The 19,829-nt window shown below is 30.0% G+C and overlaps 2 protein-coding genes and 1 long non-coding RNA gene across 3 annotated transcripts; 1 reads left to right on the top strand and 2 right to left on the bottom strand.

Annotated features, from left to right (window-relative positions):
• LOC105112635 (uncharacterized) lies at positions 1-10,395 on the top strand. Its single transcript, XR_839791.1, has 3 exons — positions 1-57; positions 4,850-5,309; positions 10,310-10,395. It is a non-coding gene; the product is annotated as an uncharacterized LOC105112635 (long non-coding RNA).
• LOC105112629 (probable CCR4-associated factor 1 homolog 11) lies at positions 3,824-4,813 on the bottom strand. The gene has a single exon (XM_011008391.1). The coding sequence runs from the start codon at positions 4,729-4,731 to the stop codon at positions 3,898-3,900; it is 834 nt and encodes a 277-aa protein (XP_011006693.1). The 5' UTR covers positions 4,732-4,813; the 3' UTR covers positions 3,824-3,897.
• A 7,481-nt stretch (positions 10,396-17,876) lies between the features above and the next one.
• Positions 17,877-18,209, bottom strand: LOC105119074 (uncharacterized). Its single transcript, XM_011017178.1, has one exon. It carries the CDS (start codon positions 18,207-18,209, stop codon positions 17,877-17,879), a length of 333 nt encoding a protein of 110 aa, XP_011015480.1.
• Positions 18,210-19,829: the final 1,620 nt, after the last annotated feature.

Here is a 19,829-nt window from a genome sequence, read left to right as displayed (position 1 = left end):
ATCTTCTTTCTTCTTCTCTGCTGTTCTGCTGGTTATGAAGAGAGTGAGAGGGAGAAGGTGAGGTATATATATTAATTCTGCTGGTTATGAAGAGAGTGATATGAAGAGAGTGAGAGGGAGAAGGTGTGGTATGTAAATATATGGGAAGAAGGTGGGGGGTGGAGGAGAAGGTAGTAGCTTGGAAAGCGAGAAGGGTTCAGTGCTGCGGTGTGTGCGGTGTGTGCAGTGTGATAAAAGTTCAAAGATTCAACGCGTCAGGAGTTTGACTGACTTGGTCCAAATGAGGCCGCTTTCATTATTATTTTATTTATTAATGAATGTTCATTTTGATAAATGCCATTATTTATAAACAAAGCCAGCCATCATGAATCCACCGCCTTTATCCGTTGCTTCCTTTTATATATATTGAAATAATATATTTTTTATTTTTAAAAATTTAATTTTTATATAAAACATTAAAAATTTAATCTGAAATAAAATTTTTAATTCTTTTAAAATATTTTTAAAATATAAAAACAAACCAACAAATAGACTTTTAGTATCTTATTCTTAATTATACTGTTTATTTAGTAGATGTGATAATATTAATATTTTGGATTTTTTTAAATATAACTCCTTAGTAGATCTCATGATCAAGTTTTTCCTAACCATATGTTATTTTCAGTCATGAGATGTATGGAATTTTTAGTATTTACTTATCGCATAGTTTAGTTATAACAATTTTATTTTTTTTGGTTTCTTGCAATCTTTATTTTTAATCTTGAAGTGATGTAAATATTATAGAAAAATCACATGATTAAAATCAGGTTATTTATAACCATGTATTTATGGTGTTTGGAATGTGAATAAAGTGTTTTTATTTTTATTTTTTATTTTTTATTCATCTTTAATAAATTCCAAGTGGGTTCACTTGGAGAGTTCGGATTTTGGACCATTTTCAATGTACCAGGTGGGTATTTTAGATTGAGAAAACTACGTCGGCAGTGTTGTCGTGGGAGCAGAGAGAGAGAGACAGCAACAGAGAGGATACGTAGATCGCGATGAAGCAGCCAGCTGCGTTCACTTTCTTCTTCCTGGTGGTGTCTTCCATGGCTTTTGATGCTTGCCTGGGTTTCTCGGACATTTTCTTGCAGGTGGCTAGTTACTGGTTTCAACATCACCTCTTTGTTTTATAATAACACTCCACTTGGCTTTGACATGGAACTTGCACCAAATTTACTAGGCTATTAATAATTAAAATAATGCCGGTTTCTTCGTAAATTTACTCTTAGACTATTCTCTCTCTCTCTCTCTCTCTCTCTCTCTCTCTCTCTCTCTTTTATCTTAATTTTTAGAGTATTTATGGATGGGCTTTCACTTGAAAACTAAGTATAATTCTGATTAGGTCGCAAAAAGTTCATCCCATTTAATTTAAATAATGCATTTACAAAACTAAAATGTTTTCATCTAATATATACATATATATATTCAGAAGAAGAAGAAGAATGTGTCCGTGAATTTGGAATTTTGGACAATCTTAACTTAAAGAGCAAACATCTTAGAATATTTTATTTTTTAAAAAAATATTTTTTTTATTTTTAAAATTATTTTTAACATTAAATATAAAAAAATTAATTTAAAATAACAAAATTCAAATTTTACAAAAAGCGAGCATAGCATGGACAAACAATGTCGGAAACGTAACCCTTTTTTTTACAAGTTGATATATTTAAATTTGGGTATTGCTTATAAAAAAGTGAATTTCGATTTTAAATTATAATTTGTAATTTATTTTTCATAAATAATTTATTACAAAAATAGGTTGGAATTAGCTATAAAAGGCTGTGGTGAGAAAGCTACTTTAGCCCACCCATTTTCTTTTTTACAACATTCTTAAATTAATTGTTTTTTATATATCAAGTTATTAGTACATTTGATAAAAATGACTCCAATTTTTTTTTGAAATGGTAAATTTTTTTAATTTTTAATAACATAAATATTTTGAATCAATTTTATAACAAAATTTTGATATGAGTTACAAGTCATTTCCGATTAAATATATTTATGATTTTTTAGTAAAAAAATCTTAAATCAATTGAAGAAAATCATATCAAATAGAAATATAAATACATAAACTATTGTTAGTGTAATAAAGGGGATGAAATCTAACTTAACACTTATCGCATCACGGTGGCAGATTAATTTGATTGATTACCACGGCACAAATAATAGACTATTTCAATTCCCTAATGTGATAATGGTTGAATTTTGAAGTATTTACTATTCAAAAGTATATTAAAATAATATTTTTTAATATTCTAAAATTTATTTTTTAATATCAGCATATAAAAATTATCTCAGAACATAAAAGAATAATTAATTTGAAGTAAAAAAATAAATAAAAATATTTTAATTTTCCTAAAAACACATTTGAAATACAATAAAAAAAACTGCTGGTAGTTAGTAACAGGCAGCAAGACAACTAAAAAAATGCTTGAAAATAGAAGAGAAACTAATATGAGAAAATAATCTCTCTTTTTTTTGGTTGTTTAGTTTGAGAGAAGTGAGTGATGAAGTCTTAATTCTTTGTGGAAATATTGATTAATTAAAAAAAAAGGAGGAAAATAATCTTTTAGAGGATAAAAATGAGTAAAATCATTTCAATTTTCTCTTTTCATCCTTCTCCTCCCAACTTGAATGGAAAAGAAAAGTCTACTCCTTGTGATGAATCAAAATCCCACTGGTCATTGTTCTAACTAGTCAGAAACACTCTCAATCCCACTAACCATTATCATAACTAGCTAACTATATATAAAAATAATATCATTTTAATTTTTTTTTAAATATAATTTCGGTCAATCCACCCATTAAACTTTAGCATCGAGTCAGATCCTAATATGGGTATTTTAACTATGAATTGCAAGAGAAAAGAAAGGGAAAACGTGCAACTAATGCTCGATGACTTTGACAATCTGCAGTGGCTGGATTATATATGGACAGCCAATATGGACTATATAGCACCAATTACATAGGAAGCTTCGAGGCGATTTTTTTTATGTGTTTTAAAAGTATTTTTTTAAAAAAAATTAAATATTTTTATTTTTTATTTTTTTAAATTAATATTTTTTTAGTGTTTTTAAATTATTTTGATATACTAATATCAAAAATAATTTTTAAAAAATAAAAATATTATTTTATTATATTTTTTAATAAAATTATTTTAAAAAATAATAATAATCACACTTTCAAATAGATAATAAAATATTAATTTTGAAAAATTAAAACATATGAAGAAGGAAGAAGAAAAAAAAGCCAGAATGTAAACAGTGTGTGGTGTGGACTTCTACAACTGACCTTGTCAACCATTTGAAAAATTCAGTGTTTGAGGGATCGAAATGCAAAATCAAACAAAAGATGGGCAATAGGCGTAATTAAGAACTTTCCCCAGTCATAGTACACTGTAGGCCAAGGCAATGCAAACTCTCTTGTCCTAAGAAGATTCAACATGAGACTATGAAATACTATATTTTAAAAGATAAGTCATGTAATGAATTTGATAAAATATCATATCCTTTTTCAAAAAAATGTCTTTTTTGGGAATAATTAGTCACAAAACTACAGGTTATGTAACAAATTAAAAATAACTTGAAATTACTAGAGTTTCAAAATATTTTCATTTGAAACTATATATTAAAATAATTAAAAAAAATTAGAGGTGAATATTTTCACTTAAACATATATTAATAAAATAATATATTTTTAATTTTTTTTTCATTCATCAAACAAGGCCTTAATTAAACACCACCATAACACATGCTAATATACCATAAAAGAATTTCTTTGATTATTTTTCAAATTTCACCAACTTAATTTACAAAAATAAAATTTAATGAATCAAATAATCCATGCATGTTTTAATCAGCAAAACACCTCTAATCCATACAAAACACCAGCATGTTGCTCCGGTCCATCTTTCACAAAGAACACATCCCTCATCTTTTGAAAAGCATGCCACGTCAGCAAACTATCTGAACCGGCCTGGTGACATTTCCCAACCTCTCGGTTCACTTCCAGGGTCCGGGCCACTCGGTCCAATCCACCATACAAACTCTTACAAAACCGCATCATGTGCTTGACATCGTAAATGTTATTTCCGAAAAACACCCTCAACAAACTCAAAAATCCCACCAACCTAGACGGCAACTCCTGGCGTGTGAGTATCTTCACCAAGTACCCAAAATCATATGCACTGTGGAAAGTAACCCAACTCACTGACTCGTTGCATACAAGCCCAGACGACATCATCAACTCAGCAAACTTCGCCGAGTCAACCCCCTCCTCTCTATTCCTCTCAAAGTCAATCCCTTGTCGCCTCAGCAGCTCAACCGAGTCAGGAGCATGCGAGTCACGCTCCACATCAAAATCCCTGAAGTTGAACTCCCAGATGAACCGGTTTTCGGTTCCCAGATCAGGCAAGTTTCCCTTCGCATCGGACAACGTGAGGCCCACCTGGATAAGATTCAAAGCATCAACGTTGGATTTAAGGATCTTATAATGATCCGACGGCTTGAGTTGTCGGAAATAATTCCTGTTGTTCGTGGGGTCTACTGGTGGTCGGAAAACAACCCCAGGAAATTCCGTATCCATGGAGATGAACGGAAACTCATCGATTAAATCACGAATCAGCTCGAATTCCGACTCCAAATTCCACGACCACACTTCACGAATTACAATCTCCTTGCTTTCTTCCATTTCTATTTTTTTTTAATTGCTTGAAAGAGAGAAAAAGAGAGAGAGGAGGACTCTAAGTTATATCTTCTTTCTTCTTCTCTGCTGTTCTGCTGGATATGAAGAGAGTGAGAGGGTGAAGGTGTGGTATATATATTATATGGGAAGAAGGTGGGGGGTGGAGGAGGAGGTAGTTGCTTGGAAAGCGAGAAGGGTTCAGTGCTGCGGTGTGTGTGTGTGCAGTGTGATAAAAGTTCAAAGATTCAACGCGTCAGGAGTTTGACTGACTTGGTCCAAATGAGACCGCTTTCATTATTATTTTTTTATTCATCTTTAATAAATTCCAAGTGGGTTCACTTGGAGAGTTCGGATTTTGGACCATTTTCAATGTACCAGGTGGGTATTTTAGATTGAGAAAACTACGTCGGCAGTGTTGTCGTGGGAGCAGAGAGAGAGAGACAGCAACAGAGAGGATACGTAGATCGCGATGAAGCAGCCAGCTGCGTTCACTTTCTTCTTCCTGGTGGTGTCTTCCATGGCTTTTGATGCTTGCCTGGGTTTCTCGGACATTTTCTTGCAGGTGGCTAGTTACTGGTTTCAACATCACCTCTTTGTTTTATAATAACACTCCACTTGGCTTTGACATGGAACTTGCACCAAATTTACTAGGCTATTAATAATTAAAATAATGCCGGTTTCTTTGTAAATTTACTCTTAGACTATTCTCTCTTTTCTTTTTATCTTAATTTGTAGAGTATTTATGGATGGGCTTTCACTTCAAAACTAGGTATAATTCTGATTAGATCGCAAGAAGTTCATCCCATTTAATTTAAATAATGCATTTACAAAAATAAAATGTTTTCGTCTAATATATATATATATATATATCAGAAGAAGATGGAGAAGAAGAAGAATGTTTCCGTGAATTTGGAATTCTGGACAATCTTAACTTAAAGAGCAAACATCTTAGAATATTAGAATTACTATAAGTTAATGGAGACTCATAATGCACGTGGGATTTGTGATTAAGTTGATGGATATTTTATAATCATAAAAATCTTGATGGAAAAAACAAATTAATTTCCTGCTAAGCAAGTTGCCAATTCAAGTGATTAATTAACTAATGGCAATAATTAATTAGATGATATAAGATCAGTTGCTTGTCTTATCAAGGACCAAGATGCAGGTTTAATAATAATTTAAAAAAAAAAAAGAGAACAAGAGGGGATGGGAAGCTCAACCTTCACTCTTCTGCCGCGGATGTGCTTTCTCTTGGACTATATATCGTTAATGGAAAGGGATTAAATATTCTTATCCAATTAAAAACATTCTAAACACCTGGTCAAGCTCGTTAACATCGGTCAGCAATGGCTCTGAATTCCTCGTGTTTTTTTCTTAATATTTTAATCTGTTGCTTTTTGGGTCAAGGTATCTTACCCAAAGAACGAAGGACGATGCCTTGTGGACTAAAATGTATCAAACCTCCCTGAATTATGCTGAATTAGATGATTCAATTATTTGCTTCCTTTTTTTGTTTTTGTTGAATTATGCTGAATTAGAAGATTCAATTATTTGCTACCTTTTTTTTTTTTTTCAAATTAAGCCAATGCCTTCTTAGATATTTTTGGAGCATCTGGTTACATATTTAAGTTTTAAATATATGCAATAACAAGTTATAAATTTTGTGCTCCACGGGCTTAGTGATTTGATTCTAAACTTGAATAACCCATCTCCAACCCAAGTTGGGTGTCAAGAAATACTTAACTCAGAGTTGATCTAGTGGACTTGGTCAAGCTCGAGCTTACTTTACTTTTAAAAATTACATCGGATCAATAATAATTTGATTTTATAAATTTATCTTTTTATATTAATAACTATAGTCTTAATGCATTACTTCTCCACCCACCTATAAAAGTAAAAGAGGCCGGATTGCATTCCAGTGCTTGACCTAGTGGTGGAAGAGATTTGTCTTCTTTCACTACACCTGGGTTCGAGTCCTGGCATGCACGCCTGTCACCCCGCGGTACCTTACATGCTTACTGGGTTTGCAGGGTATTCAGTGGGTCGTGGGGATTAGTCGAGGTGCATGTAAGCTGACCCGGACACCCCACGTAAATCAAAAAAAAAAAAGAGACTAGATCCCATTTTTAAGTGATTAAAAGGTTAGTTTAACCTGAGATGTAGTTGGAATTGTATTTTACTCCAATAATAGTTTTGAAAGTTTTTACCCAATCATACACACCATAATTTTACATCGTTTTCACTAAAAAAAATCTCTATTCAAACATTTTTTTAAAAAAACTATGATTTAAAACTTGTTTTAAACTTAATATTTCAATTTAAAAGCTACAAGACTGAAGTTCCAGACAGAAATAAAGTGGTCGTAGCACGAAAATGGGAGGGGACAATCCAATAAAAGCTATTGGATTCAACCCAACTACCATCTCTACATAAATTCTACATCCATGTTTATGCTGGCCCAATTCATGTTCATGTCTAGAACCCAGAATCCACAAGAGTTTCAATTTCTTTCTCTCTTTCTTTTTTTGTTCCAACCTGATCAATCCATTATCCACTCCTTGTGTTGGGCTGTTATTACCAATCTAATTTAATTTTGTACGTAAAATGTGCCTCTACCTCGTTCTTGAATAGTTGAATTCATTCAAAAGAGAGTGAAAATAAAACCCACCATGGATCTAATGCCCATCATAAATGCAGGTTACCAAAAACACCAGTCCTGTCCGCTAATTTAATTTAGTAATGGTGATGGTGATACCTGCGGTGGGGGATGCTTAGGGCCTCTGACAAGTCCTTCTTCACCTCTGCGCTTTGTACAAGGCGTAGCTGGAGGATTACGAGTACTGTGCGAAGAAAAGGGGGATGAAACTTAAAATGCCTGATTTTTTTGGGAATCTATACACATAATTCAAACTAGCAAATTTTTTATGTGAAAAAATATTGTTACGATTATCCCCTTGGATTTGACAATAATATGGATGGAAATAATGAGAAATTTTTATATTTTATTAGTAAGAAAAAAAATTATTATCTAATAATTTAATCATTAAAAACTCTAATTAGTCTAAAAGTTTAAAAAAGAGAACTGACTATATAAAAAGAATATATTAATACATTTAATATTCTTTATTAATTTAAAAATCTTTATAAATATGTTATTGATATAAAGAATCACTAAATTATTAATTAATCATGCATAAAAAAAAAGTTTTGTGCAAAGAAATAAACTAACATTGGCCTAAATTAAGAGTCTAGGGCAATGCTTTTTTCAAAAACATGAAAAACATTGCCCAGAATAGGAAAAAACCAGCCATAGGGCAGTTATTGTCAAGCCTAGAAATAAGCATTTTTGGCCTCTAAAATATGTTTTTTTTTATTAAAAAAATCATAATATTATATACAAACATGTTTGAATTTAAAAAAAAATAAATCAAAACACCAAAATCAACTATGAGATACCAAATCCAGAAACTAATAACCTAAAATAGCCTACATATTTATGCAACATAGATTTAAAATTGGTTTTCTAAACTTATTTTGTGTATGAACAAACTCAACAAATTAAGAATAAACACCATTACTTTAATATTAATTTAAGCTAAACCAAAGCTAAAATAACATTTATATATATAAAAAAAACTTAAACAATAACTTTAATACATTAAAAACATAAAACAAAACTTTAAAATAATTTCATTAAATAGAAATCAAAGCAATAAAGAGATGAAGACAACATTACTTGTTAAGCATTTAAACCTTTTTTTTAAGCTTAAAAACATAAACATAACAAAAAAAAAGTGACAAATAACCTATTTTTAGGTTTGCAAAGTACACTTAGATCAACTATTTTATTTTGGCTTTCATTTAGAAAATTTTGCCTCACATCTTACAAAGCTTAAGAGAACTTTTGTTTTTACTTTCGGGTTTCTACCCTTATATTTTTTATTGATATCACTCTTATTTTTCATTTTTTTTCTTTTTCTCTTTTATATTCAACCACCTTTTAATCTTGAAGAAAGGTATTTAAAGGGTTTTTGGGAGATTTTGAATTCATATATAACCTTTTGATCTTGAGAGGAGTGTTGTGAACCTTTGACAAGGTTCCATTGAAAAACCTTTATACATGAACATACGAAAACCAAATCGTCTTTTGCATGATAGTTGTATTATTGAGGTTGATTGAGTTGTCGACTTTTGAGGCTTTCTCAAAGCAATTTTGACATCATCGTTATTTAAAACCACCTGAATTTGATAGAAAGGATGCATACCTTCCATTTCAATCTATTTTTGCTCAATTTAAAGGTTTATAGCTCTATATTTATTTGTTCAAAGATACCAACATGATCAACCTAAAATCTAAAAATTAAGTGATGGTTGATCAAGGATAAGATGGTGTGGACTTTCATGGAAAAATTAGGATATAAACATCTAATTTTATGAAAATAGAGTCTTAGAGGGGATGCTCCTTTTCCATTTGCAAAAAATCTCATGCTATTTGGAGGTCTAGAACTCCTTAAATGAGTTCTTAGAAGGTGCCAAACTTGATCATTGTGAACTTCTAAGAAAAAAGATAAACAAAGGTTGAACAACAAGTAATATAGGTTAAATCCTAAAAATTACGGATTTTAATTTGGAATTTGGAAAAGTTTCAATTTAATCTATGTTTTTTTAATTGTTGCACATGCAATCTTACTTGATATAAAAAACTTTTTAATTGCATGCAATTTAACCCCCGCCAGATTCAAATATCAGCATCAAAGTTTAGTGCCATCTTCATTTTGATTCTTAGTTTCTCATTTATTCAATTAAACTTTCAATTGATCATTAAACTTTTAATTTTTATCAATTTAGCACCTGATTTCACCAATTTCATTCCCTGAAGTCTTGCGCTTCTTACAAGTTGATCATTAATTTTGGATTTCTTCAATCAAATTTCTAATTACTTATAAAACTTTAATATTTATGCAATTAAACCCCTGATTTATCTAAATTAACTATTAAAAATTATGACATGACCTTCAAACTTTAATTTTTTCCAATTAAAGCCTAAATTGACTTTAAAAATAAATATTTCTTGCAATTAGGCCCTTAATAAATTCAACTAAACTTTGAAAAATTCCAATTGATTCCTTAAATTGAATTTTCTTTGCCAATAAGACCTATATTTCGAAATAAGACCTATATTAGTCGAAAATATGCCATTAAAGTTTTTAATTTTTTATATTTTTGATCTTCCTCAAGTTGTCTTTAGCAATTTTTTAGGTGTTTTGGTATACTTTTCTTGCTAATATATATATTTTTATTTTCTTTCAATATTTTTTCAATTATTTTGTATTTTTCTTTTTATTTTTTTTATGTGAGGCCCCAAAAATAAATTACAACAACTATAATGCTAAACACACATTTAATCAGAAATAGCCATCAACTCACTATAGAAAAATCACTTATTATAAGATTTTCCCTTAAAAGTTTTTTAAGATAATACAATACTTCATAAGCTATTCCAAGAAATCTAATTCAAATGTTTTTTTTTTTTATTTCAAACAATTTTTTTTCTTGAATTTAAATTAAATATGGTTTCAACATCACCTCTTTGTTTTATAATAACACTCCACTTGGCTTTGACATGGAACTTGCACCAAATTTACTAGGCTATTAATAATTAAAATAATGCCGGTTTCTTTGTAAATTTACTCTTAGACTATTCTCTCTTTTCTTTTTATCTTAATTTGTAGAGTATTTATGGATGGGCTTTCACTTCAAAACTAGGTATAATTCTGATTAGATCGCAAGAAGTTCATCCCATTTAATTTAAATAATGCATTTACAAAAATAAAATGTTTTCGTCTAATATATATATATATATATATCAGAAGAAGATGGAGAAGAAGAAGAATGTTTCCGTGAATTTGGAATTCTGGACAATCTTAACTTAAAGAGCAAACATCTTAGAATATTAGAATTACTATAAGTTAATGGAGACTCATAATGCACGTGGGATTTGTGATTAAGTTGATGGATATTTTATAATCATAAAAATCTTGATGGAAAAAACAAATTAATTTCCTGCTAAGCAAGTTGCCAATACAAGTGATTAATTAACTAATGACAATAATTAATTAGATGATATAAGATCAGTTGCTTGTCTTATCAAGGACCAAGATGCAGGTTTAATAATAATTTAAAAAAAAAAGAGAGAACAAGAGGGGATGGGAAGCTCAACCTTCACTCTTCTGCCGCGGATGTGCTTTCTCTTGGACTATATATCGTTAATGGAAAGGGATTAAATATTCTTATCCAATTAAAAACATTCTAAACACCTGGTCAAGCTCGTTAACATCGGTCAGCAATGGCTCTGAATTCCTCGTGTTTTTTTCTTAATATTTTAATCTGTTGCTTTTTGGGTCAAGGTATCTTACCCAAAGAACGAAGGACGATGCCTTGTGGACTAAAATGTATCAAACCTCCCTGAATTATGCTGAATTAGAAGATTCAATTATTTGCTACCTATTTTATTTTTTTTAAATTAAGCCAATGCCTTCTTAGATATTTTTGGAGCATCTGGTTACATATATAAGTTTTAAATATATGCAATAATAAGTTATAAATTGTGTGCTCCACGGGCTTAGATATTTGATTCTAAACTCGAATAACCCATCCCCAATCTAGGTTGGGTGTCAAGAAATACTTAACTTGGAGTTGATCTAGTGGACTTGGTCAAGCTCGAGCTTACTTTACTTTTAAAAATTACATCAACTTGAATCAACAATGATTTGATTTTATAAATTTATCTTTTTATATTAATAACTATAGTCTTAATGCATTATTTCTCCATCCACGTATAAAAGTAAAAAAAAAAAAAAAAAAAAAAAAAAAGAGACTAGATCCCATTTTTAAGTGATTAAAAGGTTAGTTTAACCTGAGATGTAGTTGGAATTGTATTTTACTCCAATAATAGTTTTGAAAGTTTTTACCCAATCATACACACCATAATTTTACATCGTTTTCACTAAAAAAAATCTCTATTCAAACATTTTTTTAAAAAAACTATGATTTAAAACTTGTTTTAAACTTAATATTTCAATTTAAAAGCTACAAGACTGAAGTTCCAGACAGAAATAAAGTGGTCGTAGCACGAAAATGGGAGGGGACAATCCAATAAAAGCTATTGGATTCAACCCAACTACCATCTCTACATAAATTCTACATCCATGTTTATGCTGGCCCAATTCATGTTCATGTCTAGAACCCAGAATCCACAAGAGTTTCAATTTCTTTCTTTTTTTCTTTTTTTGTTCCACGCAACCTGATCAATCCATTATCCACTCCTTGTGTTGGGCTGTTATTACCAATCTAATTTAATTTTGTATGTAAAAAGTGCCCCTTCCTCGTTCTTGAATTCATTCAAAAGAGAGTGAAAAAAAAACCCCCCATGGATCTAATGCCCATCATAAATGCAGGTTACCGGAAACACCAGTCCTGTCCGCTAATTTAATTTAGTAATGATGATGGTGATACGTGCGATGGGGGATGCTTAGGGCCTCTGACAAGTCCTTCTTCACCTCTGCGCTTTGTACAAGGCGTAGCTGGAGGATTACGAGTACTGTGCGAAGAAAAGGGGGGAATCTTTTAGATGAAACTTAAAATGCCTGATTTTTTTGGGAATATATACACATAATTCAAACTAGCAAATTTTTTATGTGAAAATATTGTTACGATTATCCCCTTGGATTTGGATAGTTGACAATAATATCGATGGAAATAATGAAAAATTTTTATTAAAAAATTATCATCTAATATTTTAATCACTAAAAATCCTAATTAATTTAAAACTTTAAGAAAAAAAACTAAAAGAATGCATTAATACTTTTAATACTCTTCATTAATTTAAAAATCTTCATAAATATATTATTGACATAAAAAATCACTAGATTAATAATTAATCAATTTTAAAAAAAGTTTTGTGCAAAGAAATAGAGTAATATTGATCCAAATTAAGAATTTAGGGCAATGTCTTTTTCAGAAAACATAGAAAAACATTGCCCAGAACCTAGGAAAAAACCAGCTATAGGGCAGCTATTGTTAAGCCTAGAAATAAGTATTTTTGGCCTCTAAAATATGTTTTTTTTATTAAAAAAAATCATAATATTATATACAAACATGTTTGAATTTAAAAAAAAATCAAAACATCAAAATCAAATATGAGATATCAAATCCAGAAACTAATAATCTAAAATAGCCTACATATTTATGCAACATAGATTTAAAATTGGTTTTCTAAACTTATTTTGTGTATGAACAAACTCAACAAATTAAGAATAAACACCATTACTTTAATATTAATTTAAGCTAAACCAAAGCTAAAATAACATTTATATATATAAAAAAAACTTAAACAATAACTTTAATACATTAAAAACATAAAACAAAACTTTAAAATAATTTCATTAAATAGAAATCAAAGCAATAAAGAGATGAAGACAACATTACTTGTTAAACATTTAAACCTTTTTTTTAAGCTGAAAAACATAAACATAAAAAAAAAATAAGCGACAAATAACCTATTTTTAGGTTTGCAAAGTACACTTAGATCAACTATTTTATTTTGGCTTTCATTTAGAAAATTTTGCCTCACATCTTATAAAGCTTAAGAGAACTTTTGTTTTTACTCTCGGATCTCTACCCTTATATTTTTTATTGATATCACTCTCATTTTTCTTTTTCTCTTTTATATTCAACCACTTTTTAATCTTGAAGAGAGGTATTTAAAGGGTTTTTGAGAGATTTTAAATTCATATATAACCTCTTGATCTTGAGAGGACTGTTGTGAACTTTTGACAAGGTTCCATTGAGGAACCTTTATACATGAACACATGAAAACCAAATTGTCTTTTGCATGATAGTTGTATTATTGAGGTTGATTGAGTTGTCGACTTTTAAAGCTTTCTCAAAGTAATTTTGACATCATCGTTGTTTAAAACCACCTGAATTTGATAGAAAGGATGCATACCTTTTATTTCAATCTAGTTTTGCTCAATTTAAAGGTTTATAGCTATATATTCATTTGTTCAAAGATGCCAACGTGATCAACCTAAAATCTAAAAATTAAGTGATGGATGATCAAGGATAAGACGGCGTGGACTTTCATGGAAAAATTAGGATATAAACATTTAATTTTATAAAAATAGAGTCTTAGAAGGGATGTTCCTTTTCCATTTGCAAAACATCTCATGCTATTTGGAGGTCTAGAACTCTACAATGAGTTCTTAGAAGGTGCCAAACTTGATTATTGTGAACCTCTAAGAAAAAAGATAAACAAAAGTTGAATGATAAGTAATATAAGTTAAATCCTGAAAATTACAGATTTTAATTTGGGATTTGAAAAAGTTTCAATTTAATCTATGTTTTTTTAATTATTGCACATGCAATCTTACTTAATATAAAAAACTTTTTAATTGCATGTAATTTAACTCCTGCCAGATTCAAATATTAGCATTAAAGTTTAGTGTCATCTTCATTTTGATTCTTAGTTTCTGATTTGTTCAATTAAACTTTTAATTGATCATTAAACTTTTATTTTTTTTATCAATTTAGCACCTGATTTCACCAATTTCATTCCCTAAAGTCTTGCGCTTCTTACAAGTTGATCATTGATTTTGGATTTCTTCAATTAAATTTCTAATTACTCATAAAACTTTAATATTTATGCAATTAAACCCCTGATTTATCCAAATTAACTATTAAAAATTATAACACGATCTTCAAACTTTAATTTCTTCCAATTAAAGCCTAAATTGACTTTAAAAATAAATATTTTTTGCAATTAGGCCCTCAATAAATTCAATTAAACTTTGAAAAATTCCAATTGATTCCTTAAATTGAATTTTCTTTACCAATAAGGCCTATATTAGTCGAAAATATGCCATTAAATTTTTTAATTTTTTATATTTTGATCTTCCTCAAGGGATATGACGATTTGATGCAAAACGTGTGGATGATGATTTAAATCTACCTGCATGGATGATTTTTTTCATGATAGTTGTATTTATTGATGAATAATAGCATGAATATTATAAAATCCAATCTAAAATTCAATTTAAATCAAATCTGAAATATATATTTGTACCATATAAAATATTTATTATTGGTTAATGGGCTAGGCCTGGTCCGCCCATGATAAATGAGCCTAGGGGTGTTTATTTTTGGTTTAGTTCGGTTTTTATCAAAAAAAATAACCAAACCGGAAAAAAAAAATTGAAAAAAAAAAACCGAAACCGAACCAAAACTAGGTCAAACCTACCGGTTTCGGTTCGGTTCGGTTTTTTAAGGGAAAAATCAGTTCAAATCGGTTTTTGCTCGGTTTTGGCTCGGTTTTTCCGGTTTGGCTTGGGTTTTTTCCGGTTTCGGTTCGGTTTGGTTTTTTGATTTTTTGGTTATAAAACCGAATCGAACCGGCTGGTTTTTTCAAAATTTTAATCGGTTTAATCGGGTTTTTTTTTCGGTTCGGTTTTTTCGGGTTTTTTTTTCGGTTTTCTCGGTTTAATCGATTTTTCGGTTTTTTTAAATACCCCTAAATGAGCCTAATCCAATTTATTAGAGAAGTTAATAAAGAAAGTAATCACTTTCTCTAATAATATATAAAGGGACATAACTCATATGGAATATAAGTTTTTCATTATTGAAAAAACTTAGTTCTCTCTTTCTCTTCTCCTATCTTGATTTTCTGCATTGACTTGACAACATTTATAAAGACGTTCGTACTGTGGAACATCACTTTGATTCTAGTAATTTAAGTGACACTGAAGTAATTGATTCAGGAATAAGAAAGCAACTTCTCACAAGTAAGTTTTCCTTTCCGATCTACATTTATATTTTTTTAAAATTCAATATATATATATTACTATTTAATTTTTACTAGGCATATGTGTTAATTAATAATCTGTTAAACTTCCTTAAACCACCCAATAATCATATTGCTTGGGAATTAATCTTTTAGAAACAAAATGCATAAGGAAAAGGAAATAGAAAAAAAGAAGAAGATAGCTCGAGATGCTGTGAGTTAACTCAATTCTTCATCTAAGTTATTTTGTACTGATTTAAAAGATCATGAAATGAAATTTAAGTTTTTATTTTTACGATTTAACCTGTTTTTTTAAAGTGTTTTTATTTAAAAAAATATTAAATTGATATTTTTAAATATTTTTTTTAATGATTTTAATATGTAATTGTTAAACCCATAGAGAACCTTGCAATCTCAAGCAACCCATATTTCTTGGTTATATCATGAGTTTGAAAATTCTTACCTGATAGTGCACGTGGACGTGGGTGTTTGATGCTCTTACAAGAATTTTGAGAAGTTAGTTCAACTACTCAATGAAACAGTTAATGCATTGATACGAGCTTAATGGATCTACCACGGAGGTAGAAAATAAAATAAAAAAAAAAGTTAAGATTTTAGTTATTTTATTATTTAAATTAAAAATATAAATATTATTAAAAAATGCTTAAAAAACAATTTTTTTATCAGTTATATGCTAGCTTGTTCGATAATATGGTTATAATTGTTTTTTGAATAACTTTTCATGATAAAATATATATTAATGATTTTTTTTATTTTTTAAAAATTATTTTTTATATAAGCACATCAAAATAATTCACAAATACTAAGAACATATTAATTTGAAATAAATAAAAAAATCACAACTACTAATAACATATTAATTTGAAATAAAAAAATAAAAAAATTTAAATTTTTTTAAAGTACTTTTAAAATTCAGAAACAAACAGTAGAAGGTCTCCACTGTAATGTCAATACTGATCTATTGCCTTCTGCAGTAGAATTAATTCCATGATAAGTAATTCTTGTATGAATTTCTAACAAATTCGTACGAGAAGTAAGAAGCTAACAATTAATGAACAGCTTTTATTTTTATTTTTTTAGTATTTTACATTCACAAATTATGTTTGCAATGCTTTGCATGTTAGGATTGTTTTTTTTCTTTGCATGTTCTCCCATGAGCTGTGAAGTGTTTGAAAATATTCTGAAATTAAATTAAAAATCAATATTATAAAATAAAATTAATTTTAAGTAGATTTTAAAAAATTAAAAGAATAAAGATAGTTTCTAGATGTTGAAAAAAAAAGGGGAAAGTTGCTGGGAAAAAAGAGAGAGAGAGAGGTTCAACCCATCACATTCTAACCATGCAAAAACTATTTTGATATTAATACATTCTTTTTAGAAGTAATCTTAACCATTATATATATATATATATATATATAAGCCATGGCATTATATATATATATATATATATATATATATATAAGTAGATTGGTGTCTATGAATTTTTTAAATTTAGTTTTTTTTTTTTAATTTTTCACGTGACTAGATAATGTTTTAGAGTTAAGTTTTTATTTTTCTGAGATTTTTAAAGTATTTTGAGGTATTTTAAGATGAGATTAAATTTTTAGTAGCATAAAACTCATATAACCTAATTTGTATTACTATTCTTCTTCTTTTTTTTAGAGAAGTTTGAGTTCCAACATACCCTTTAATTATAATAATAATAAAAGGTTATGAACTGATCAACTGTTTAATCGTCGTTTTGTGTTCTTGTAAAAACAGTTATGATTGTGTTCAACCTAGCTAGTACTGAATATATATGCATATTATAAACAAAATCATGTAAAAATCATCAGTGTTATGGGTACAAATCTAATTATTTGAAGTGTTAGACTTGTACTTGTAAACCATAATATAAAGAGAGAGAAATAAAAGGCATGAATAAGAACACACACTCAATTTTATTTGATAAAAGGCAAAAACTCAGCCTTTTTGGTTTTAGAGAAGACAGAAGATCAGAATGTGGCTACAAACATTCATAAGAAACTGTAGCAATGGAACCCTAAATTGCATGCGATCGATTTGCTTATTGGCAACCAAACTGCTATCAAACAAGAACATCATTGAACAAAGCTAACAAGCTAAAAACTGGGTCAACACGGAACAGAGAGAGAACTAGGAAAGAAAAAAGAGGTAAGACTAGATAGACATAAATCATAGATAATAAAAAAGACTTCTACGTAGGTAGGAAAAGTAACATGTTGTTTGTCCATGAATAACAACAAGAAGAACCCTAGCTAGGATCTTCCTTTCAGCTCGTTGTCTTCTTGTTGTTTTCCGCGCTGAGAAAATCAAGCAAGACTGTGCTCTTGCATTTCGGACATTTCGGATCCACCTCGGATAACAGAACATACATGAGGCATCGAGGACAGCCAGCTACTAGCATAGGAGTTGTGACGACGCTTCTGGGGAAGTTAACAGTCATGTCTTCAGGCTCTGGTGAAACACAAGAGCTCTCTGCTGACAATATTTCAGAAGATGCATTCGAAATCGATGCCTTCGGTGATTCGACTAGCGGGTTAGGCCTAGATGGTGAAAGGTTCAGCTCCAAATCCAACATGGAGCTATCTCCTACTCGACTCATTTCCTTAGAGAATGAATGAAACATTACAATCAGAAATTGAAGTTTTTTTTTTTTAAAAAAAAGATTAACAAGATCAGGAGGCGTCAAATCTATATAAGAATTGAAGAAAGTGGCGTACCTTGTGTCAATTAGTGTAAAGTCTAGCCAATTAAGTAGAGGAGATTGGAAGTCTCAGAAGTGCCAAAGGTAGAATTGGCAATACGAGGACTCCGTACTAGCAGCACCTAAACTAGCTACTTTGCACTGTCCTCCACCGTTAACAAGAGCCTGGCTTCCTTCTTGAAATCTCCCACCATACCATTAGTTATATAGTGAGTTTGAGGAGGAGAGGTGGGGGAGAGAGAAGGTGGGGTTTTCTTTAATTGTCAATCAATTATAGGTACGTAGGAGTAAATAAGAAGAGAGAAGGCAAAAGGTGATGGAAAGTGCTTTTGATGCAAAAAAAAAGGCGCAAGAGGGTATATGAATGCCTCAAATTGTATTAATTGCGGCGGGCAATATACACCGAGATGCTTCGGCACAAGTGGAGTAAATACCGCCTCGCATGGCTAGTAGTCGCCGGACGATCATCTATCATTTTCTCCCATAATAGATAGCCAACCATCTCAAAACTTGGAGTAGGTTCTTGACAACGTGACGCACACCACGTTGAATGCGTATGTTCTTAACATAATGCACCGCGTCGCTAAACAAGGTTTTAATCATGTTTGGTTATCACAACTTAAATCTAAATTAATCTTGATGTAAATGATTTTCTTCATTTTATATATGACAAAATTAAACAGAAATATTTAGTTTTTAAACGGTAGTAAAATCAATTGTTAGCCTCCTCGAAGCATGGGATAGAATTGGTTTATTTTGTGCATGTGTGAGAAGTACCGAACAGCATCCATGCCATAGTTGATTTGTGTCAGCCTTACAATAATAACCTTAATTTATCTTCTTTTTAATTTCTTACCGAGTATGGGCGAGTACTTTCAAATGTCTCTTGCCGTTTCTTTGTCAAAAGACTAATAAGGGATGTTTCCTTTTTTACCAAATTATTAATTTGGGGCTTCCTCATTTTCAAAGAGGTATTGAAGAACGGGCTAGGGTACGTAGGCTAAATTCATAACCATCATTAATTACAAGGATTGAATATATTGACTTTTATTTAGCTAGGACTTAAGAACATGGCGTAGGAAACTGAACCATGTCTTAATTGTGGATATTTGTGGCTGATATATGAACTTAGGAACGTTTCGACCATCCTTGAGCTAAAAACTTGGACCAATGCGTTCTTCTTCTTTCTTTTTCATCAAATTAATAGTAGAATTAGAGTAGGCAAACGGGTTAAGTTACATATTTCAGCCCCACTTTCTTAGAAAACGTTTCCGGCCACAACATTTCAGTTGAGAATTATTATTTTTTGTATTTCAGTTAATGATCTTCTCACAGAAAGAAATAAAGATGTAAAATGATTTTTTTTCTCTCAAGAAAAAGCCTGCTGTCGTAATTTACTCTGTTGTAAGAACATGAAGAAGCAATATATACTTTGTTAGGGATTTTCCTAACCATGCTAATTTGAATTATCAATGAATATATATATATATATATATATATATAAAGTAACTTGAATAG

Source organism: Populus euphratica, unplaced genomic scaffold (genome assembly GCF_000495115.2).
Source record: "Populus euphratica unplaced genomic scaffold, PopEup_1.0 scaffold5.1, whole genome shotgun sequence".
In the NCBI taxonomy this organism is placed as follows: domain Eukaryota; kingdom Viridiplantae; phylum Streptophyta; class Magnoliopsida; order Malpighiales; family Salicaceae; genus Populus; species Populus euphratica.
The sequence above is the reverse complement of the archived record's forward strand: the minus strand, read 5'-3'. Positions and strand labels throughout refer to the sequence as shown.

Coding starts and splice junctions, on each gene's coding strand:
- LOC105112629 (XM_011008391.1), bottom strand. CDS start 4,731: ATGGAAGAAAGCAAGGAGATTGTAATTCGTGAAGTGTGGTCGTGGAAT.
- LOC105119074 (XM_011017178.1), bottom strand. CDS start 18,209: ATGAGTCGAGTAGGAGATAGCTCCATGTTGGATTTGGAGCTGAACCTT.